The sequence below is a fragment of the Myiozetetes cayanensis genome, unplaced genomic scaffold (assembly GCF_022539395.1).
Source record: "Myiozetetes cayanensis isolate MyiCay16 unplaced genomic scaffold, myiCay2020 scf12, whole genome shotgun sequence".
Taxonomy (NCBI): domain Eukaryota; kingdom Metazoa; phylum Chordata; class Aves; order Passeriformes; family Tyrannidae; genus Myiozetetes; species Myiozetetes cayanensis.
In genome coordinates this window covers 27,924,075-27,948,484 of record NW_026086826.1, presented here as the reverse complement: position 1 = coordinate 27,948,484, position 24,410 = coordinate 27,924,075, and the positions used below count along the sequence as shown (strand labels likewise).

General features: G+C 46.4%; 1 protein-coding gene across 4 annotated transcripts in view; it reads left to right on the top strand.

Moving 5' to 3' along the window:
• RABGAP1L (RAB GTPase activating protein 1 like) overlaps positions 1–24,410 on the top strand; it is a 210,549-nt gene that overhangs the window by 131,576 nt on the left and 54,563 nt on the right. For 3 of the 4 annotated variants that reach the window (XM_050307379.1, XM_050307380.1, XM_050307378.1), the window contains 2 exons: positions 6,564–6,605; positions 21,689–21,817. In XM_050307379.1, the coding sequence (XP_050163336.1) occupies positions 6,564–6,605; positions 21,689–21,817 (171 nt within the window). Of the gene's footprint in view, positions 1–6,563; positions 6,606–15,241; positions 15,884–21,688; positions 21,818–24,410 lie in introns of those variants that run through there. The other variant, XM_050307381.1, reaches the window with a different exon arrangement.

Below are 24,410 nucleotides of genomic sequence, written 5' to 3'. Positions count from 1 at the left end.
TGCTGTAAGGTGTTTGGATATAAAAGCTCAGTGACCAGCAGACACCCTGCAGGTGTGCAATGCAGTGCACAATCTGCAGTGCAGGATAACTCACGGGAACACAAAGGACCTTTTTGGGCCGTGCTGATAAATTTTGTGGTCCTAAAATGCTGAGGCTGCCTCTATTTCAGAAAGCGTTCAGGTAAAAAAAAAAGGTGCCGAAGAGGAGGGACCTGTCTGAACGACCGAGTCTGTGCCTTAGAGGGGAGGCACATCTCCTGCCTTGTCACACTATGTCTCTGCATTACTTTCCCCATTGCTCCTGAGATATTTTAGCCACCTACTAGTTGATGTTCACTTGGCTGGTTTTTCTAGGAATACAGTAAATTTCCATAATGCTTACTTAACACCAGTGCCATCTGCCGTACTGGAATAGCAGCATATCCTAAACAGCCTTGGCAGGCCTCAGAAACGCTTTGGAAATGACTGAAGGGAAGTATCACAAGCAGGAGAGTGATATTCCGTGAACAAACCCGGGAGGCTGAGCTAATTTGGGGGCTGTTTTTGAGGAGAGGAGAGGGCGGTGCAGCCTGCCCGTGCCAGAACAATTCCTGTCGCTCCGTGCCTGGAATCTGAGGCTGCCGCGAATGGTTCTGAATGCCTAAAATCCAAACGTGAGCTTTGCATTTGAGTCACTGCTGGGAAGGGACAATGAACAGCAGGGTGCAGAGAGGAGAGGGCCAGGGCTGTGTTGTGGCAGGAAAAGGGAGAGGATGAGGGATGAACCCTGGGAAGGAGAGCAGCCGGAGCGCTGGGAAGCAGGTGTGGATTTAACAAGGACGTGCGTTTTTCTTTGGGGTGTGTGACCACACGTAGAGGGGAGGAGGCACAGCCCTCTGTTGAGATGCTCTGAACCCCTCACCTTGCCTCCTCTCAGGAAAACTGGGATCTGGAAGATTCCTGCAGCTCTGAGCATGTCTTACAGCCATTCCCTGCTCCCACAGGAGAGCTGGAGGACCTGTCTTACCTTACAGAGAGACGAGGCCTCTCTGTCTCTCCCTGGATGTGATGAGGCCCTCGGTGCCTGGTGTGGATTCAGACCTCTGTCCCTGTGTTAATCAGGTTTGGAAAGAGGGACAGCAGTGTCTAAACCCCCTGTCATTTAAACCTGTGCAAAGCAGTCAGGTAGTGCCAGTGTAGGGCTGGGTTAGCAGATGCTGCCAGCCCATAACCAGCTGCTGCAGAAACACCCCGTGTCAGGGAGCAGTTTGATACGTGGAAATGACTTCAAATCCCGGGGCTGTGATTTTTATCCTTTGCAAACAGTCACAGAACGTGGAGGGAAGAAAGTGTTAATGTCTCAGCAGCCTCTGCCTTCCTTCAGCCATGGCAACATCTCAGCAGCAAATGACATGGAAGTCGCCCAAAACACGTAAATAATCACCCCCGAATCCCATTCATTTCTGCTGAAAAGGAACCAACCAAACAAAAAATCATGCAAAATCCTACTAATGCAGGTTCATGGTTGCCTGGTAGTTTTTATTGTGTGCCTTTTTATGCTGCAAAATACAGAAGGGACACAGTCTCCCTGAGTCCACTGCTGCTGTTTTTACCATCTCCCTGCTTCTCTAATGATCCAATCACCTTCATTTAATGGGGTTTGTGTATTTTTCACAGCATCACAGGATCAGGAGGGAGATCTCTGTATTTTCTTTTCTTCTTTCTGGTGCTGTAGCATTTTCTGGGCTGAGAAACTGTATAGGCACTGGGGGAATCCCAGTCTGAGAACTCGACTGTACCTCATCCACAACATCTTTTGCAATTTGCGTTTTACTTTTTTTTTGCCTCTCCAATACAACTGTTTGGTAAGAAAGCTCTATCTGTTGTTTACACAAAGCTTGCTAATTCATGTTGTGCTTTCTCTGAACAAGAGTTTTAACCTTCCTTTCCTTTAGTCATCTTGTCACTGAACTGGAATAAATGCACAGGCCTCCCAGACCCTGTGTAAGGGATGTTAATTAACACACCTGTCCCTGCAGACCCTGCTCCAAGGGAGAGGGAAATGGGAGCTTCAGACCATATATTCATGTTGTCAGCAAAACAGAGGCATTTGTGACATTCCCAAAGTTTATTGTGTGTTCTCAACATATTAAGAGTTGCCAAATAAGTGTTTTGCTGGAAGCCATCCAAAAACATAAATAGAATTTTAATTCTCCTTTGGAGTCTGTGACCCCAATTACCCTCTGTAGCTCCTTTGAAAGGCTGTGCAATGGAACACATAATTATGAAACACTCTTGAATTACAAAACAATGTCAAATTAACTTCAGTTGAATAGCTGGTCTCTGTTAAAAAAAGGAAAATTCGGTTATTAGAAAGCTGGAAGAGGTTCATGTCATGTGGGGTTTGAGACTCCTCAGCCCTTAAGCAGGTGCTCGGTTCGCTCTCATCCCCATCTTTGTACCTGGTGCTGAACTTAGAGAGTATTCTATCGGTTTCCTTCCACATGTCACGCATATCTGGGGAAAAAACCCACAGATCAGGACATGGGTAAACTATATTTCTGTATATTTTTAAGAGATTCATATCCCTTTGTTGCTGAAGAGGGTGCAGAGGCCGTTGAGGAGGAGCTTTAGAGCAGGAGAGGAATTCCAAAGTGGTCCCCTGTGCAAGTGCTGTCCAGACACACGTGATGAGATTGTTTGGCTCCCTCAGCCCCACGCTTTGGCTGCCGAGCTTTGCTGCTCCTTCGCTTCCCTTTTTCCGGTGCCTGGGCAGATTTGCCGGGTGGGATGAATGGATCTGCCCCCTCCCTTCCCTGGGAAGCCACAGGCAGCCTTTCTGTCCCAACCATCTCCCTGAATACAAACCGGGCCCTACAGAATCGCATCTTTGCCGCTCTCTGTCCCTTCTTTGTTCCCAGCTGCCTTTTCAAAACTTGTCTTGTTTCAGAGTGCACAGGGACTCCTCAAAGAGCCTTCTATCTGCACAAGGAGTCCTGGCTTGGGAGGGAGCTGAGGAGCTGGGAGAATCTGTCACTAGGCCAGAGTGAACGTAGTAAGATTTCCCTCCTTTTAATCCCCTCTTGGTTTCAGTGCACACGAATCCCTTCCTTTCTGCAGCCCCACGAGAGAGAAGCTCGCAGGTTTACCCGTGAAAATGTTCCCTCCAGTCGTGGCTGGAGGTTTGACAGTGCAAAGAAGCAGATGCTTCTACGAGGCACAGTCTTTGTGAATTAAAAGGGCACCTCGTGGATGGTGAGTGTTCATCCCAGCACCAGTGTCAGTGGGAAAGGTTCTCCTTCAGAACCATGCTCTTGCTTCTGGAGTCAGTGCTGTCCTGTGGAAGTGTCTGGAAAGCAGAGGATGGTCAGCAGGGGCTGTAAGGAGACTGTCAAATGGCACAAACTCTAACACTTTCCCATTCCTGCCCCCTACCTTACCATACTGATTGCTTTGAGTTTGGCTTGTTCCTTCTCCGAATCTTTTGAGCTCTGTAAGATCCTTAAGATGCTCTTGGGCTCTACACAAGCGTGAAGGGTCCTTAAAGACCACCAGATGCTGTGCAGGTGTTTAACTAGGCAGGTGAGTGAGGGCGTCAGAGCAGCTGCTGGAGGATATCCACGTGCCTCATTTCTGGATCTCTGCCCCTGAGCTGGGCAGGCCACACTCTCCTTCCTTTCTCTCTGGCTGCAAAGCCTCTCAGGCTGTCAGACAAGAGAGTGCCCACATGATGGAGAAGTGATTTGGATGCTGCTTGGAGCAGCCTGGTCCAGTGGAAGGTGTCAGAATGAGAGGAGCTCGAAGGTCCCTTCCAGCCCAGCCCCTTCTGGGATTCTGGGATTCCATGTGAGGATGAGCCCCTCACCATCCCTGTGTCTTCTGAATTCTTGTTTATAAGTGCATATTTTTACCTTTGACTGCTGTGTATTAAAAAAAGTGTCATTATGAACAACTTTCACGCGTGCAAATCGTTTAAATATCAAGATGAGATCTGTGTGAGATCATAGCATTTATTCCAAAATGCCCAGTTAAACGTGTGACCTATGGTCTCAAAAAGTAATTATCCCAAAGCTCCTTTCGTGTGGGCTCCCTCCTCTTCCCTCTTTTGGATGATTTGTATGTGCTTTCATGTTTCCATTATAAAATTGCTGGAGGGATATTGCTACCAATGATTTATATGTCTGCTGCACGTTGGTATTTTCAGTCCTTCTTCTAAAATAGCTGGACAGGTTTAATCTGAAGCTTATAAATCACTGGGTGGTAAATGAAGCGGGATTTTAAATAAGAGATTGTGGAAAAATGAGCTGAGCTTTCTTTTTCACAATCATCATCATTAAATTTGGCTGTGGCAGAACAGCCTTGCACGAGCCAGGAGGAAAAGCTCCGGGCTGTGGAGCAGTGGGAGCAGTGGTTGTGGAGTGTGTTGTTCACTAGGGGGGTGAGGCACTTCATCACTCTGACATCCAGAGCATCCTCCTCCACCTCACCCAGCTGCCAGGGCCCTCCAGGGCCTCACTGGCCAGCTCAGAACTGCAGCAGCTGATGCCTCAGGCCTGAAATTCTGCCTTGATTTGGGACTTCCCTCTGCCTTGGAGGAAAGAGGAGGCTGCAGGTTGGTTTCTGTTGGCAGCACAGCCGGATAGGACGGGTTTGAGTCATTTTATGTTCTGATTTCAGGCTGCTCGAGCCTTGAACGGGTTGTCTCAGGTAACAGGAGGGGGTCTGTGAGCTGCCCCTTGCCCAGAGGGGCTTGAAAAAGAGCTGGGGATTCTCAGTGCAGGTGGAAACCTCCTTGTGCTGCATTTGCTGACAGTGGGAATATCAGAGGAGCACCGGGAGAGAGCTGGATTCGGTTGGATCCAGTGAGTTTCAGGCAGGGCACAAAAAAATACTTAAAAACTAAATGAGAGCTGGTTTGCTTTTCTGTTTGGCTGTGCCAGTAAATGCACAGAATGCTATTTCCTGAGCAATCCAGCAATTAGACATAATATTCACAAACAAACAAAGTCTGATCCATCAGCTGGTGGAGAGGAAAACCTGGGGTTTGTGATGGCTTGTAGATATTCCTCTCATTTATAGATGTTCATGTCAAACCCCCTCTGCTGGAAAATAGAAATTGTGAATGTCAAGACTGTGGAATGAGCTCTTGACATCAAACTGATATTTGGAATAAAACTGAGAGGACTGTGGGCTGGTTTTGCTGCTGCTGGGGCTCAGTGTCATGACTGAAAGTCACAGCCAGACATTTCTCTATAACAAAGAAGTATAAAAAGCAAAATAACTTGGAATAATTGTTATCCCGTTTGGAAGAAGGGCTTCCTAGTGATGGAGAAGGCTTCAGTCCCACTGCAATTGTGACCTCTAGTGGAAAACCAGTTTGTTATCGCAGTGATCATGGAGCAAATTGCAAAGTAACTCAGTGTTGCAATATTCATTATGTCTCGTGTCATAACATTTCCTGGACTCACGGATGGTACAATCCCTTCAAGGCACCGTGCTATGTAAAAACCCACAATTTATTCCCACTAATGCTTCTGCAAAGTCTCAGCAGGTTTTTATAAAAGCTCATTTTTATAGAAATACGGTCTCGGGCTTTCAGGAAGAGGCTTGAAAAAATAACTGCAGAAGCAGAAATTCCTTGGAGAAGGTTCCCTTAGCAGAAGTCCCATTGTTATCCCAGAACAATATGTAATGCAGTGGCAGCATTACTGGTGTGCAGATCTGCTGAGACACATCTGGACATCAGCTCCGAGAGCCATTGTAAGGAAAGATTCATCCTGCCACCAAACGAGCGGGCAAGAAGATTTGGAGAACACAGCTGAGGAAAGCAGTCTGAACACAAAGCCCATGGCACAGCAAATGAAAATTACAGCTGGTATTTTTCATATTGGGGTGAAGACAAAGCTGTTTTTAATCCTAAATAATTCAGATATGTAGGCAGCAGACTTTCTTTAATCTTTAAATAAAGGCATGTTGTCTTTGTGTTTCTCGCTGAGTGCATTTCTGTACATTGGTATTTCCAAATCTTACCCACCAGCAAGCAGCTGTTTCATACAGACAGCAGCTTGTTTGGCTTTGAAATAGTTTTGAATTTTGACCAATAGCAGTAAAAAAAAGGTGTGTTGTGTTCTTGTGGGCTCAGCTCTGTTTTACTTGGAGGTTTTGTACAGTTTGAGCATGAAGGATGGTACGTGATAAATCACAGCTCAGCTCAGCTCCTGGACAAAAATCCCATCCCCCAGGATACCGATGACATTTGCTTGGTGCCCTGCTCGTTCCAGCACCCTGCCCTGTCCGTGGAAGCACTGACAGGCACTGAAATGGTGCAGGAGGGAGCACCTGTCACATCCATGGCACCTGCCTCACTCCAGGTTCCCAAAGCTCCAGGGAGCCTCCTCTTCCCTGGCTGAGTTTGGAAGCTGCGCCCTGGGGCTTTAATGATGAACTTTGAAGTGGAGCAGGGAAAAGGGAGGCATTCCCTGGGGATTTACAGCATCTAGGTTTGATGCTACATAATGATGAGCGTTAGGGAAGAGGGGTTTGTGTGCTAGGACTGATTGAAGTCTCTTTCTTCTTATTTTCAGGGTATGAACATCATCTTCCACGTAGCCTTGGCTCTCTTAAAGGTAAGTGATTTTTTTGGTAATTTATTTTGTTCTATTAAAGTGTCTGAAATAGTTTTTATCTTAATGTATCATGTCTAAAGGAACAATAATATTGGGACTTCTGGAGTAGGGAGTGGAGGAGAAATATCATCCATTTGGGTAGAGATGCCTTCAGAATTGTACTTATGATAGATCTGTTTTTATTAAACTTAAATCATGTCATAGAGTTTGTGGAACAGGGAGTACAGTCTAAGGGTTTGAATGTCTCGTGTAGTTACTGTTAAGAAAACAATTCTGATTCATTTGTTTCTGGGCTTGTTTGTAAAATAATACTGGTGGTAGGAACAGGTTCTGGGAAGAGGTAGAGGGACCAGCTTTAAGTATTTTGTCACTTCTGTTGCAACCAAGAGCTTTAGGAGCTGGTTGTAATTTCCTTGCAGCAGTTCATGTACAGTGTGTGTGCATGCAGTGTGCTGCACCTGCCTGTTCCAGCAGGAACAGGCTCTGAGCAAATGGCAGGGGAGGTGTTACCCTGAGAAAGTATTTCCATAGTGCAGCCAAAAACGAGAGCAAAGAAAATCCAGGGAAGAGAGAGAAGATTCTGAGTCAGAAATACTCACCTAAGAGCACAGCTCCACGGTGGCAGGGAGATGGAGCTGGTGTTTATAAACAGCTTTGTGACCTGCTTTCAGCAGGAATGGCTCTCTGTTGGGGAAGGAAATAGTTTGGTGCTGTGAGACCTGAAGCAATTTTTTTCCTACTCAAATGTGTCCATAATTTCTCCAAATCATTAGGAACAAAGTGCTCCTAAAGGTCACTCAGGAACTGCTCTTCTTGAGTGTCAGAACCTGAATGTGCTGCAGGAAAAAATGCCTTTAAGAACTGTTTCGAAACTCTTGTTTCTCTCTAAGTCTGAAGTGAATGAAAACAACTCCTAAGGATTTGTTCTTTGTTAGAGTGATTATTCTCCCATCCACAATCTCTTGGATTATTTTAAGTCTGGCTGAGGGAATCCTTCCTCAGCAGAATATTGGAGTCTTCACTGAGTAAATGCCATTTTCCTCACTCCCAGTGAAGTGTGTGCATCCAAATCCCTCATTAAATAGCAAGGGAAGAGAAGCTTTTATCTGGCACTCAGTGCTGTGTCTCACTGTTGCAGCTGCTGGTGCTCTCAGGGAATGCCTGTTGGCTTGGGAATGACAGGGCTGCTTCTGTGCCTGATCACCCGAGACATCTTGGTGTGGCCCTGACTGGGAAATCAACACTCCTGACATGAGGGGCCTCCTTTCCCTTTCCTTCTCCCACCCTCCCAGTGTGGGATTTCTCCTTGAAGGAGAAACACAGGGTTTTTTGGTCTGTGGCATCCGAAGGTTGAGCTGCTCTGTGCCTCTCTGCCCTGCCCAGCCTGCTCGGGCTCCCCAGCTGGTGGCACTGTGTTGCAGTGGGAATCAGCCACGGATTTATTTACATCAGGGAGCGACTGCTCAGGAAGCTGAGCTGGTAGGAAAGCAAATCCCTCACCTCTCGTTTTCGGGGCAGTGCCAAATGTGGTGAAGTGCTGGAGTGTGAAAAGAACCCCAGTGTGGACAAACCTGCACTTTAGAACAACTCAACAAACAGCTCTGAGATCTTCAGTTTCGAAATCCCAATTTAGACCATTCATTGAGAGTGACAGAGGAAAATGGAATGGGCTGCCCAGGGAGGTGGTGGAGTCACCATCCCTGGAGGTTTTTGAGACTGGATGTGGCATCAGGGTTGGAGCAAGGGTTGGACTTGATGATCTCAGAGGTCTTTTCCAGCCTGGTTGATTCTGTGATTCTATGAAAATGTACCATTCCTAATCCCTTGTGTCATCAGCTAGTTTGTTTGTTTATTGGAAATTAAAAACACTAACATCTTCATATATGCAAAGAAAAAGAAATCAATTATAAGCTTTCTTTCATATTTTAGTATTTCACAGAATCACAGAATACCCTGAGTTGGAAGGGACCTTGGATCATCGAGTCCAACCCCTGGCCCTGCCCAGGACATCCCAACAATCACCCCCTGTGCCCCAGAAGATCATCCAAAGCCTCCTGGAGCTCTGGCAGCCTTGGGGCTGTGCCCACTGCCCTGGGGAGCCTGTTCAGTGCCAACCACCCTCTGGGGGAAGAACCTTTCCTGAGATCCCACCTGAGCCTGCCCTGACACAGCTCCAGCCATTCCCTGGGTGCTCTCACTGTCACAGAGAGATTTCACTGATTAATTCTTAAATGTTTTGTTTCTGATCCTGCAACTCAGCAAAACCAGCTAAAGGCATGCTTTGTTTGGGGATTATCAAATTGAGGCAAGTATTAAAATATTTAATTGTGGAGAATTCCTGCTCTAGATTAACTGCTGTTGTGGCTGGTAACTTCTGGAAAGGCAGGGAAGAGCACACAGTCACTGCAAATGCAAGAGTGAACCAGAGGCTTTTAAAATAGATCCATATCCAAACTGTTCTTTCTGAGGGTTCACCTGCTCATGGAGTGTGTGATTCAGAGCACAGAAGCTCAACACTTGGCTTGTGGAGGTTTGAGCTGTGTGACTGTTCAGAACATGTTGCTGAATGCCAGAGGAAAGGCACAGTTTTGATCAGGAAGGTGTCAAATGAAAATGGGGAGGAAACAGGGAGAAATGATGATGTGTTTGTTGCTGCTTGTGTTTCCCAGCCAGTGCTCTGTTACCTTACAGATACTCCCTTCAGTACATACAATATCTTAACCCCAGTGCTTTTAGACATCATCCCTTGAAGTCAGGTGAATGTGAGCAGCATTTCTAGCAGGGTTTGTGATTTCTGACACTCCTCCCTGCATGTCACAAGGAGTGTGTTACACCAGCAGGACAGCTGTAGTTACTGGCTGTTTCTGCTGGCACCTTTCAGTCCCAAAGCTGTTGGTGTCACTCTGTGCCCCAGGGGCTGGGGGGCAGCATCCCAACTACAGTGGCAGGGATGGCAGATGTGGATTTAAAAACAAGTGTCCACATTACCTTGGATAAGGAGGGTTATTTGTTATCTTTATTTCATATCTGGGCTGAAAAGGACCTCCTGGGCCCAGGAACTGCTTCTCTGCTCCATTATGTGCCATGACATCCATTTCAGGAGCAGTAACAGCAGCAGTGTTGCTGGTGCAAGGCCATTTCCCTTATCCTGTTCAAATTTATTTCTGATCATTTTACCCTCAGCTGCTCTTACATCAGCATTGTCCTTCAACTCCAGCAGTCCTCTTCCAGCACCACTCACACTGGCGTTTATCACCTTGAAGTGTTTGTAGAGACCATTCACAGTGTTTATTGAATAAACCAATATTCTCAGTGTTCTTGAACTCCAGAGCATCTTAGTCATTCTCTCCTGCATCACCTCCAATCTGCAGTAAACTTTTTAGAGGTGACAGGATCTTGAAGAGAGGTCACAGTTAGTTTTCTGCACTCATGTTGTATTTCCTGAGTTCTAAAAAGTCTGCTTCATGTGATAACTCTGAGGATTGTGTTGTTATATTTGTATGGAATATTATTCCTCACTAACCAAAGGGCTCCACAAATACTGTTTCTCTTCCTTAGGTGGGGATTTGTGTGAGAGCACAAATTCTGAATAAAGTCACACTGTAACTTCTGTCTCCATTCCCATTTCAGTTCTTAAGGAACATACAGGCAGTTGTAGGTTTTCTTTTTTCCCTTCAATTCTTTGGACAGAACATCTGACCTAACCCCTCCTGGGTTTTGCCCATCAGTAGAACTTGCATATTGTCAATGCAAATAATTAAGACATGTCAATTGTCTTTGAGTCAGGAATGAAATTGTGGCAGTTCTAACTTTTTGAGGGGTACCAGATGGAAAGTGCACTGAGTCTGTAGGTGATGTAACTTAGGTCTTGTGTCCAGGAGATAAACCAGCTGTTTCATTGTCCCTCTGTTCTTTCTTTGCATTTGCAGTGGCTCGAGGAGCCTGAACTGATTTGGAAGTCGGCCCTTGCTCTGAGGCAGGGCTTGGGTGAGGTGACAGGCAGGGCTCCTTTCCAGCCCACACTGGGTTTGATTGCAGGGCAGCTGGCTCAGTCCACTCTGGGAGTGCATTCCGTCTTCAAAGGGCTCTTTTCAAGATAACCAGGAGTGTCCACCTTAGAATCTAAGGCAAAAAAAGACATTCCTTATATCTCTACCCCTTTGTTTAGCTCCCTGTGCAGCTGCTCCCGGGGTAAGAGCTGACACTTCTGGAAGAGAAGAGCATCCTGACTCTTTGGTGCTGCAGATGAGGACCAGCTGTTCTCTTTTCAAGGCCTTCTGCATTAGGCAGAGGGCAAGAAATTCAGTTTTTAAGTCTCTCAGATCGCTGTTTTTGTATTTCCAGTTCTTAAGTTGAAGATGTCCTTAAGCTGTAGGATTTTTGGGGCTGAAGAATTCCTCCCCTACCCCAAAAAACCAGTACTGGGTGACTTACTGGAGATGATCACTTCAGAAAGAGAAATCTGTGCCTGAAAATATCCAGAATCATTCAACTTCCAGATTATTGATTTTCCAACCTCAATAGAACCCATTTTCTGTTTTTGAAAGTCCACACTTATCTGCCTGCTGCAAATCCATCCTGCCCTGACCAGTGAATTTCTTGGCCCATTTGATCTCCTCCTCAAACCTAAAATCAGCTCAGTTTCTGTTAGGTGCATGTTCACCATAAATGTTGAATTTTGAGGGTGGAGTTGTGTTCTCTTTCAAGGAAGAGCAGCCTGATAGCAGAGAAAAGAACATGAAATTTGTCTGCATTTCCTTAGCACTGATCTAGATATTGAAGGTTCCTCCTGTTATGTCGTCTGTCGGTGATTTCTAGATAGAGTTGGAAAGTGAAGGTGGTGTTTTCAGGGTTCCATCCTATTACTTTTATTATTAATTATGATTTTAATATTAGGGAAATATGGCGTGTATGTCTCGTGGACGTAGCAAATCTTTTTCACTCTGTGGGAAAATGTTTCAGGATTGAAGTAAATAAAAACAAACCAGTAGTCATTCCAGACCACACTTGCAGTTTATCTACCCCAGTATCTCCCTGCCAAGGGTGCATTCATGGGAGAGAACCTGTCAGAGCAGGGCAGTAATGCTCTTTCTTTGCCTCTGGCAGTCTGTGTCTTGCAGACTCCCCGAGAAAGAGGTGGTGTCTGGTGTTCAACAACCCTGCATGGATTGCTATTCCCTGGCTTTTTCTGCTGGCTCTTTATAAACACATGAAAATGAGGAGCTGCAGGATTTTTCTCATCTGAATGATCATTTTGCTGGCTCTGAACTGTCACCTGTGACTTCCACGTGAGGGTCCTGTGTCAGGAGGTGTTTTGGACTCGGGATCTCTTCCCTCTCTCCACACCACCCAGGATTTTATAAGTCTGCATATCCCTTGTCACCTTCTATTTTCCAGGCCTAATAACCACAGTCTATTTTTGTCTCCCCCCTGGAAGCCTCTGATGAGCTTTATCCCCTCCCTAAAAGCTTTTCTGTCTCTCTTATCTCCTTTTTGAGAAGGGAGGAGCAGAGTAATGCATAATATCAGCGATGCAAACACACCGTGGAGTTACCCTGCAGAACAATGGCCATCTCTGCTAAAATCTCTGTCCCTTCCCTCTTATTTCCTACCATTTGGTGCATTTTGTTCCCCTCTGCTGTGCCCTGAGCCGGTATTTTGATAGAGCTCTCCGCAGTGACTCCCAAGATTCCATCCTGAGCAGCAATTGTCGGCTCACAGTCTGTCATTAACATGGAAAATTGATGCTGCTCTCCATATGCATCAATTTACATTTATCTGCATCGACTTTCCTGCCGTGTTTTGGTGCCCAGGCACTCAGTCTCTTATTATGGTTGTTCTGCAGTTCTTTACTGTAACCTCTGTCTTTAACTCCCTGAATAATTTAGGAGCATTTACAGACACTGTCCCCTCATCCTTCGCCCTCTCCCAGACCCCAGCAGGGATCTCTGCTGGAATCTCTGCTGTGGATGTTGGTTGGTTCATCATGGTCTCTCTTTAGAATGATCAAAACTTTGCTAAATCCAGATCACACAGTTGTAATTAGCCCCGAAGAGCAGAAAGGACAGAGTAATGTCTGATAAGGCAAGAGGTGAAGTTCTTGTTGTGGCTGTGATGTCATTTGTATGGATTTTCAGAGCTGTTCTGGTGCACAGTGTCTTACCCTTTTACAGGAATAAGCTTGAAGGAGAACTTCCTTTTGTTCTTCCAGTTTTAGTCTGTTTAGCTTTTCCAAGTCAGTCAATTTTGCCAGTGAAATACAGAGATTTAATGTTTTAAAATACAGAGATTTGGACAAAAGTAAGAGAGAAGGTGGAAGTAAGAATGGCAGGGAGTGTCAAAGTGTGGATGAGGGTTCACTGTGTGAAAGGAGCTCCTGGAAAAACACAGAGCAGTGGATTTCAGCTGATAATTAAGGGGGGTTTTGTCAAGCCTTGAAAGTTTTTGGATTTGAGAGACGTCTTCTTAAACAGAAATCCATGCCTGAAAAAATCATAATGGTGGTAGCAGACCACATCTCTTGGGAAGCTAATCCTGGAGTTAATATTCCTCATTCCTAAAAATTGGCACCTTATTTACAACCTGAATTCATCTGGTTTTAGCTTCTAACTATTGGATCCTATTATGATTTCCTAGAATTAAAGACTTTATTTAATAATCAGTTAATTCCATTTTTCATGAGCCCAGACCTTAGTGAAAATGAACCAAACCTGAATTTCTATAAGGATCAGAGCTATTAGCTGATTAAAGTCTGACTTATGCAATAAAGAGTTTAAGGCTTTTTCCATGGACAGGGCTCTGAATTATCTGTCCTCTTGCCTGTTTTGCCCCCAGGTCACTCTTGACTCTGCTCCTGGTCAGTTCTGTCACCTGCTTCCCACTACTCTCAGTATTCTAAGGCTCTTAGTTCTTTCTTTTTAATGTTTTGAACAATGTTTCCATTTGCAGATAGAAGATAGAACCTGATGTTTCTAGAATATCATGTTTACCAGCAGGTGTTTAAATTAGAATTCAGTGAAAACAGGCAAAGCTGGTTCTTTGCCTTCCTTTCTTCACCCTACAGACCAAATGTGGTGAGCTGGTGATGTAACCTGTGGTGGGTAAATGCTGGGCATTGTGGTGGTACCTGTGGGCAGAATAACAGACTGGAGAATGAACCACAGTCTCTGGAACTGCGTGTGGAGGGAGTTTGGGAAGAATGGCAGAGTTTCTATCCCAGTTTTCATCAGAGTCTTAAACTGGAATGAGACTTGTGTTGGTTGTGGCGTCTTTTTTCTGAGGCGAGTCGTGGCTCCCCTCGACAAGGACCTCAGTCAGCACCCAAACTGCTGTAGCCTTTGCAGAATAGTGAGATATTTAAATCAGCTTTCAGAGCTGCATCAAACAGCCTATTCACCGCAGCACGTTTCAGGTGCTTTAGTTGTCTTCAGCTGGCATCATCTGTCATCTTTCACCTGTGACTTCTGCTTTAACCCTTTTCCCACCTGCTTCGTGTGTCACTGGAGGGATGGAGCTACTTTGGTGATAATCCTTCACTTAGGGGTTGTTTATCAGACTGAATGGAATTCATTTATTTCTTTAATCTCTGCCTTTTGCAGTACTTACTTAGGCTTGTTCACTGTAACTTTAAATGGTTTTCATATTTCAGCTCCTCATGAACGTGTTTATTATTTCAATTCAACGACCCCATGCTACACATTTTTCCTTCGGCTGTTTTTCATATAAATATGTTTTTTCTTGATTCAGTAGGCAAATTATTTTTAGAGCTAAAGATACATTTGTTTGCCATATAATGTGCTTTAGATCTGTAGAGCTCCTCACAATATTTTAATTCATCATCTCTGTGTTTGTTAGAAACGTATGGAATATTGCTGTCAGCTCCAGTGGGAAATGGGTGTTGTTCTGTTGCATATCCCATTTTATGATGAGGCAGCTCAGAAAGGAAGGAGCTTTAAGACAAGCCTGCTAACATGCAGGCCTGTGACATGCAGCAGCAGCAGCAGCAGATGGCAGAGGCACCTGTGCTGTTCCCTGCACAGGAGCGGTGCCGGCCAGTTCCAGGTGTGACATCATTGCCTTTTGCTGGGAAACACACAGCAGGTTTCTAGAACCCCTCCCAAATGCGTGTGCTGCCATCATTCCCCCTCTGCCCGTGGTCAGCACGGCGCTGGGAATGAGCTGTTGGAATTATTTATTCCCCTCCTGCCCAGGCTGTGCAGGGCCGGGCGGTGGCTGCCCAGCCTGCTTGCTCCAGCCCCAGGGCTTTGCCCCTCGCCCTTGCCCACCCGGGAGGGTGGGGTGTCCTGCCCTACCTGCCCCAGCCTGTGTGTCACCGTTGGGAAGCCCCTCGGATGGACAATTCACTGTGTGGCTGGGAAGCCCGTTGCTCCCCCCTGGAGCGCCGGAGGATGCGGTGGCACAGCCGGGATTCAGCAGCCGAGCCCCTCATCGGCCGCGATGGGGGGTGCTGGGGCGGGGGAGCCCGGCCGTCCCCGCTCACCATTGGCTTCTCATTACGGCATTTTCCCCCGAGAGGCTCCCGGTGCCCAGGCACCCCCTCCTCCTCCTCCTTTTCCTCCTCCTCCTCCTCCTGCTTCCCAGCCCCCTCCTTCCCACCCCTTCCTCGCTGATGCTCGGAGCGCTGGTCACGGAGGAGCAGGGATTGCAATGAGCTCATCCCTTTCTCTGAGCAGCCTCCCGACTGCCCGGGCTCTGCTGCCCTTCCCGGCGCTGCTCCCGGCTCCCACACCCCCCCACGGACACTGAGCCCTCCCCGCTCGCCCTTGCTCTGCTCCCAGCCCACCTTCCCTGCCCTCGTTCTCTGCCATTTTCCCGCTTTTTGACGTGCATTTTTCAGATCCATGTTGTCTCTGGTTTGGTTTTCAAATCTCCTTCGGACTCTGGCTGAGCCAACACGGTGGATCATATTTTTCCTTGATTCTTAGCAAAGATGCTTTTCCCTTCTTCCTGAGAGACCGAGGGGCGTTGCTGGAGCGGCCATCCGAGCCCATCCCAGGGATCGGGGGCTGGCTCTCCTACTCTTGCACTTTTGGAAATTGCCGTTCACAAAGCCTGTTCTCCTCACTCTGGATACTTATTACTTCCTGCCCATGGAGGAAGGGGTGCCTTGCAAAACCCCTGCTGCCAAGCTCACCCCTCCTGCCAAGAAGTCCCAGGACATGCACGACGAGAGGAGCAAGCTGGTGAATGAATATGCGTGTCGGGTGCTGGAACTTCTGGGCATGGGGCATCGCCTCTTTGTGCCTCGGCTGCTTGCGGTGAGATCACCTTTTCTTGACGTTAATTCACTGGGAATTTGCCATCCTCCCTCCCAACCCTGCCCCTTCCCCCTGGAGGGGCGAGAGGGCTCTTATTTTTTCCTCTTGGCCTCTCATAATCCATCTCCCAAAAGCACGGAGTCCTGGTTGATGTTCAGTTGGGAGGAATGGACATTGGTCCTGCTAATGGGGACCAGTGCCACTCCTTAACCAGCTCGAGGGATCCAGGGCTGCATTGTAAAAAAACATCTTTCCTAAAGCCGTGAATGCTTTTGTTCTCAGTCCTGAAAACATTCCAGATGAGCAGCGTGCCCAGCCGACTTCTAGGTACTGATGCAAAGTGCATTAATGCTCAGCATTTCAGATATTACACTTGTGACATCAAAGGGTGGCTCTGAACGTTCATCAAAAATCAAGCTGTGTTGCTGTCTTTAGGCTTTTGACTGTTTCTGTGCTTCATTTTGAAAAGGCAGTTGACAGTGCGTGAAAAAGTTGAAAATACCTGTGTGGAACGATCAGGGAAATAAATCATTAAGGGTGTTTTCATCCATCACAGCTAATGTGGAGTGGCCTGCAGTCGGTGTGCACGTTACAGCACAGAGAAACCACTTCTGTCATTTCTCCTGCTGTAGGAGCAGCCTCAGAGCTCAGAGCAGTGGCAAACCCAGGAGTGGGGCCCTGCTGCTGGCTGGGGCTGCTCGGGGCTGTCGTCACCACCCCTGGCTGCAGCCCCATGGCCTGGGACACCAGCGTGGCATTTCGGTGTGACCCATTGGTGTGACAGTTCTTCCCTGCCCCCCCATGTTCCTGTGCTGTTCTGTATTCCCCTGTTGTGGTTGTACACAGTGACTGTCTGGCGTTCTCATTGCGTTCCCAGCTCTGTCTCTGCAGTGCTCCCAGAAATGCACGTGCTCTGCGTGCTACAACCTGGTCTGTGGAGGAACAGGCTGGGTGGTTGGACCAACACGGCCCTGCACGGGGAGGTGTCAGATGAAAATCATAAATCCACAAACCCTTTGGTGGCTGCCGAAGTGCAGCTGGATTTGAGGACCTTCAGTCACTTGTAGAACCGAGCCCAGGGGCTGATAACGCGTGGTTTGAGCTGCTGGGTGTGTTACCATCATCCCAGTTATCTCCCAGGGTACCACAACGCTCCTCCAGCCTATATCCCACCCTGCTGCTGGTCCCTTGAGCAAGGGCTGCCAAATCCCTCTGAATTGTGCTGTGATGAGCTCCAGGGAAAGCAGAGACAAAACCACTAAGCTCTTTTTCACCTGACTTAGCCAGCCTTTGTATCTGGACCTCCAGATGGAGAACACCAGGAAATTTCGCAGCCCTCCTCTCCCAGGCAGCTTGGCTTTGCTGATGACATAATATTGTTTGTTAAAAAAGAAAGAGAGAGGGTGAAAAAGGCAAAATAATACAAATAGTCCTTGTGTTGTTAGAGAGACATGACTTGTGGAGTCAGCGTGATTCCCTGTCGGGCTTTATTAGCTAAATATACCTCTCCTGATATCCATCCCTTTTGGCACACACCCTTTGCAGAGAGGAGGGACTGTGTTTCTCATGATATTTCAAAAGTGAGAAATCTCTGAGGACCAAGAATTTGTGCTTTAATCAGAACTGAAGATACTTCAAAACCTCGGCGTTGGAGAAAATTAAGCACTAGATTTATTTTTTTTTAATGTGCATAAGCTGCTCTCCCTGCTGTGATTCTGGAAATAAATGCCTGGGATGGGCAGAGCTTGTGCCATTGCAGTGTGAGGTGAGAAAAAACATCTGAAACCTTTATACCAGTCTTAGAAAAATTCTGATCACCTCCTCACTGCATCAGCTTCCCGTGCTGATGGACAAGTGGAACAGCGCTGGTCCTGGGGTGGGGGGGAGGGAGGGGGTATTCCCTTTGGGATCACCAGGGGTGGGGGAAGCCAGGAGGTTTTCTTACCCACATTGATCAGTGTTTTGTGTGTCAGAATGAACTCAGCCTTTTAAGTGTGGAGCTACAAAAGCAGGAGTGCTCTGCTGAGCAGGGGGTGTCACTGGGTGTGCACAGGATTAGGGCCCTGTCTGTGATCCCAGCTCATCGTGCACAAACCCGGAGCTGCTTCGTTCCCAAAACACTTTGGTACCCAACAGTGTGTCACAGAGCATGGATGTGATTTAGGAAAACACGTGTTTGATGATACCTGGGCACAGGGGATGCCAGTGAAGGTGTCATTTGATGTGTTGCCCTAGGAGTGTGTGCTGATGTCACTGTGGCAGCGTAGCTTTACCCACCGAACTTGTCCAGGCCTGGAGCCCAAGTTTATCCAGCACAGAAGGTCGGCATCATCCTCTGGGAGTCACTGAGCAGCTGGTCAGGCCTGTGGCTCGTGTTTAAGGGCAGCACAGAGCAATGTGCAGCACTGCAGTGGGTTAGACAGAAACAGCTGTGATTTCACACTGCACATCCTGCTGAAGAAGGTGAAGCCACATCTGTGTCTTAGAGGCATTAAACAGGTAGAAACAGAGACCTTTATATTATGGTATGTATGTTATGTTCTGGAAAATTGGAGGATCCTCTTAAACAATTCGAATTTCCTAGAAGCAAATTAAATACTAGAGCAGAGCACAGCCAGGCTCTTTTCAGCCTTTAACTGAGCCTCATCCCTGGCATGTGTTCACTAAAGGGTGAAACAGGCACTTTATGCTCACTGACATCCTACAGAAAATCTAAATAGATATGTAAAATTCTATGGAAATTAGTGATTTTTATCTGTATGAAGGAGGAAGTGTTAAATTGAGGAAGTGCAGCCTGGCTGATCCGAAATTCATTCTGCCGTGTGAGTTCCCAGGTGGGAAAAGGAGTTTCAGTTGATACAGTCAGTAATAAATGAGGCTGCAGGATTAATAATTGAAGAGAGAGAAATTAAATTAAAGAAAAAAGCCGAGTCTTTGCCTTAATCACACTTTCCTAAATATTTTTGGGAACGTAGTAGTAACATTATTTACTAATAAAACCTAAAAATAAAAATTGACATCGTTTAAGTCACTCAAATTCTCTCCCTATTTCTTGAACATTTGCAGTTTTTCTGAAACATTGCCTTTATGTTTGAAAGCTTTGTTAGAACTTGTGGGAAAGGGCTTTCCCTTAGTTTTGACTCGTCCACATAAGATAATTTTGTGAATATATTGAAATACTTCCGTGATGGGGGAAGGACATTTGAGGACATATTTAGTCAAACCCTCGAAGGCAAACTGAGCCTTTTGGTCATAGGTCTGACCGACTTTCCTTGTTTGCCTGGGGTTAAAAATAGATTTAAACCAAAAAGACGTTTATGTAAAAATTACATCTCAAATAATAAAAACTGTCCTGAAGTCACCAAGTGCTCAAAAATGAAATGCACCTGCCAAACTTTAATTGTTGGCTCATTAAACTTACAGATGGTTTAGTGAAATCAGCTGTTGAAGAGTTCCCAGAGCTGAGTGACACAAACCAAGGGATTTACAAATCTCTGCCTCTCAAACAGCTGCCAGAAGGTCCCGGGGATGTCTTTATGAGTTATTGATTAAAATCACAAAATGTCAAGAAATGTGAATCCCGGCATGCCAAAATTTCCTTTTTTTTTTTTTTTTCCTTTGTGCTTTTAGTAGTAAAACCAATTTTTGGATCGGCACATTATTTTAAGGAAATGAAAATGCTGAAGGAGCTGATGGGTCTGGGCTCTGCCCCTCATTTAACCAGCCCACACAACGGCATGGGTTGCAGTTTCCATAAATCCAGTATGAGTTCAGCAGACTCTGTCAGAAGAGTTCTTATTCCCGTGATCTCGTGGGATTTTCCACGGATATTTCAGGGCTGAGAACTCAAAACTGTCTATAGTTACAGGTTAATGAGAGCAATTTGTTGGGGACTGTTAAAATAGTATTATAACAGAGATCCAGGCAGGGGCCTAGGAGGAATAAATCTGGCTCGAAATGTTTTACATATAATTCTGTTTTCTGACAATTATATGTGAATATATTTTTTCTTTTTTTATAATAATAATAATTTTCCTTATAATTTTTTTCTTCTGTCCTTTTTTCATGTTTATTTTTAAATTAAGTGCTATGGACATAAAGGTGAGATGCATCTGCAGTCCTGAAGTTTGACAGGGTCATTTAATTGTTGATCTCTGGCAGCACCGCCCCGGCCTCAGCTCACCGAGCCAAGTGGTGCTGCTGCCAAGGGCTGTGGGCAGGATCAGATGGGACAGCTCGGCAAGCTGAACATTCCTCATCAGCATCCCACAGGCAGCTTTTCCTGTGTCCCTGCTGGGATGACCCAGCAGCTTCCTTGGCAGTGAACGAAGGGAGGATCCAGTGGATCTCGGGAGAACTCTGAGGAAGGAAAAGAACAGAGAGAGAGGGAATTTGGACAAGGGCCTGGAGTGACAGGATGAGGGGCAATGGCTTCAAACTGACAGAGGACAGGATTAGATTGGATACATGGAAGAAATCCTTCCCTGTGAGGGTGGGAAGGCCCTGGCACAGGTTGCCCAGAGAAGCTGTGGCTGCCCCTGGATCCCTGGAAGTGTCCAATGCCAGGCTGGACGGGGCTTGGAGCACCCTGGGACAGTGGAAGGTGTCCCTGCCCATGGCAGGGGGTGGGACTGGATGAGCTCTGAGATCCCTTCCAACCCAGACTGTTCTGTGACTGTTATTCTGAGTGGATTAACAACATCATTTAAACAGGAATTAAACTTTGAAACTATGTGTATGTAACGTACTGCCTATAAAGAGGCAAAAAATGAACACAGGGTGTTGCTCCTGAGAAAGCAGAGGGTGCCCACATGGAAATGGTGGTGGTGGAAGTTGAGCAATTAATTCAGCAATTAACCTTACCCAAATGTGCCTGTGCTGCTCCTGAGGCGTTTGCAGTGAGTGTTACACAGCCCCGGTCTCCAGCTCCTGTTGACACACATTTGTTTACTCGTGCTGGGTAAAAACCTTGACATGCACATTTTGGAGGTCTTGTCTGGGCATTCAGCTTCTGTGAACCATTTAAAGGAACTATCCCAAGGCTCAGGATGTCCTACGTGCTGGATCTCTGGGGGCAGGTCTGAGTAACCGTGAGGATGAACACGTTTGTCCCCATGAATTTCCCCGTCAGTGGCAGAACTGGATTCATGCTCCATGTGTAACTTCTTCTGACCTGTTGAGCTTGATCCCACACTGAGAGGTGCAGGATTGTGGCAGATGTAGAAATAAGCATGTGAAACATTTTCTGGCGTGGTGTTCTTTGAGAAATTGTGTCACAGACTCCAGCACATTGACTTGCTGATGCCTCCTGTGAGTCATATGTTCTGCTCTTCATGTCTGTGACTATATATATTAAAAAAAAAGATATATATATATATATATACACATACACACATTGTCTTTCTAAGGCAGCACTGTGAGAATCAGCAATGGTCTAATGCATAAACTTTCCAGAAAATATTATAATTTCTCCTAGGTTTCTGTTGTTTGCTTGGGGTTTGTTTCTCTCCTCACTGACATCCTGACAGGCTGAGCCAGAATCACTTCTCACCCAACAGGTACAGAAGGATCAAACCCATTCCCAGGCTGCAGTCCTCTGTGCTGCCCTGCCTGGGGTTCCTTGGATGGGCTTTAGCCTCAGTTAGTTTTGTGGGGCAGGGTGAGAGAGCTGATTTCAAGGAGGATGGTTTCGAGCTAATGTGAATGTCGGTGTCTTGGAATGCACCCAGTGAATGCCCAATCCAGTAAAAGAGCGTGGCTGCCCATTCCCAGGGCTTAACTGTACTTCCCTGTGTTTAATTGCAGACCTCCAAAGAGGACCTTCTACAGGCTGATTTTGAAGGAGCTTTAAAATTCTTCAGGGTTCAGCTGCCCAAGAGGTACCGAGCTGAGGAGAACGCCCGCAGACTCATGGAACAGGCCTGCAACATCAAGGTAAGGCTGCACCTCACTGCTGCTCCTGCACCCGGGGTTCCTGCAGGGCAGGCTGCAAAACAAGGATATTAAATCGTTCCTTCGTTGCTTTTTATATATGTTTGTGTGCACACCTTTTGTCTTTGAACAGAGGGAAGCTCTGACCTTTCCCCTCTTTGTCTGCTCCGGTACAACCTAAGAATTAAACCAGAAAAATGATGCATTATCAACAAACATTTGTCACTAATTCATTAATTGATTTATCAGTAGTGATTACACCAATTAATCACTGTATGATAATCATGCAGCCAAAGCTCAGATATGATTTATTTTGCTCAAAAGCCATTTACCAAGTGCTGCTGTATAATACAGTTGGATCGGGGTTTGTGTATCAAGCTTACCGAGACAGAATATGTTTTTATGTTCTACCCTACCCAAGGCTGGCTGGCTGTCAAAAGCCAGGCTCCTCTGAACATGTGGACCACAAGTACTGGACTTGTCAGGAACCAAATTAGGGGAGCCCAACTGTAAGTTTTGAGGGTGGAACTCTGTTTAAAATGGCTGCAGAGGTTCATAAAGCCATCATTCAAAAGGTCTGGGATTTTTTTTTGTTGGAATATGTACAGCTGTGGATGGACTTAATGTCTGATCTTGGAGAAAAGTGGTTTTTCTCTTTCTTGGAGTGTGAGCACTGATGGGAAACGCACGTTTGGTGCAGCCCAGTAATGCACTGAGAACATCCAACCAGGAAGAATGTTCCTCTAACTCTGCCTCTCAATGTATTAATTTCTTCTGTGCTGCTTAATTTCATCATTTATTAATCAAGGGCTTTTTTCCCTTCTGGTTAAAACATTAATCTTAGGAAAGAATGGGTCTTGATTCCAGCCAGGAAAAAGATCTGTGCAAAGGTTTTAGTAAAATTGGACTTGGATTTCAGCTCTGCTGCTGAAAGGATTTTTTGGGAGTACAAGGCTGCAGTTTGATGTTTAGTGTTCAGTGCTCTGTTTGGCTGTTAAAAATGAGTAATTTAAGGACTTACCCAGCACAGGAGAATTATGTTTATGTCCTTTACTCCGCGTGTATTTTTCTGATGGGAGGTTAAAACAGAAGTCCTCGTGGTACTTTCTGGAAGAGAGATTTGCAATTTTCTCATGCCTGCCCTTCTCTTTTTCTCATGCAACATACTCTGTGCCACGTGCTGTTATTTGTCATTAATTTTTCAGTCAGAACTGGGTAGGTGTGATTGTGATGTGCTTTGCTGGCAAAGTGTTTTGAGGTGCACAGAGCACAGGGGGTGGGTTCAGCACCTGAGGCCTGCTAAAAGCAGAGAGTAAAATTCTGAAGTGTGTGACGTGAAGGGAAGGCAGCTGGAGGGTGTGACTGGACATCCACTGCACACCCAGGATCTCACGTTTTGGATTCTGGTGTTTAAGGGAAGAGCTGAGGTGAGTGCAGCAGATGTGGAGTCAGGGCACTCCCTTGTGTGTTAGAGATGAGGATTAGTAGGAATTATTGAAAACAGGGAGAATTCAGAGCCAAGACCTGGAGTTATCAGGGATGGGAAGAAGTTAAAGAGTGAAGTCACCTTCTGCTGTGACAGTAACGCCCTGCTCTGTGTAATTAGGGAGTTGGGCTCTGCTCGCTCACTGAGCGCACAGCTCATCCCTCAGTCCCTGTGACACACAGAGGGCATCTGACCTGTGTCCTGAGCATCTTGTGATGGTTCAGAACAACTGAGCTCATGAGGGGGGTGTCCTGAAGCCCAGGTTGCTGTCAGGATTAATGGCATAGTCAGGAAAGGACTCTGAACACAGGTGATGCATTCAAAAGAAAACACAAAAAGCTTCAGGAACTTAATGGAGGAAATTCAGTGCAAGAGCCTGTCAGAAGGAGGGTGATATTCATTTTAAATGATTCTGTGTTCCCTCACTCACACTCCTGCTGTCCCAGGTGCCCTCATCCCCGTGGCCACGTGCTCCCTGACACTGGTGTCACTGGTGTGGGACGAGGGTGGGGACAGTGGCTGCAGAGTCCTCACTGTGCCTTGGCTTCCTTGAGATTGGTGACAGCAAACTGGCTTTTGGGCACACTGTTGTGCTGTTTGAGAGGAACAGGAACAGGCTGCCCAAAGGGCTGGGGGATCTCTGTCAGAGCACAGAGTGCCCTGAGCCAGCTGCTGTTGTCACCTTCTCCAAAGGTCACTTCCAGCCTCAACTGCCCTGGGATTCTGTAACTGGACATTGTGATCACGGGATTTATTTACCAACAGGCACTAATAACTGCAGGAGTTGACATACCAAAGTCCCAGGGGATGCAGAGGTTGCATGAAGAGCACTTGCCTGTCTTGTTGAATGCAGCAAAACTTGTTCTGGTCTCAAAAACCCCAAGCCAGGCCCTTAAATAAATGGGCAATTTTTGTGCTGTGTGAATGTGGCACTGGGAGTGTTCCCACTGTTTCTGGGCTGTATTAGTATTTACAGACTAAGCACCAGATGTTTTTAGAGCCAGTATCACACAGTAAGTGCCAGGGAGGGTTTTCTTTAGGTTCCTAAGCTAATTACAGAGGCACAAACCCGTGAAAACAGAGCCGTGGTGTGGCCAGGTTTGACAGCCC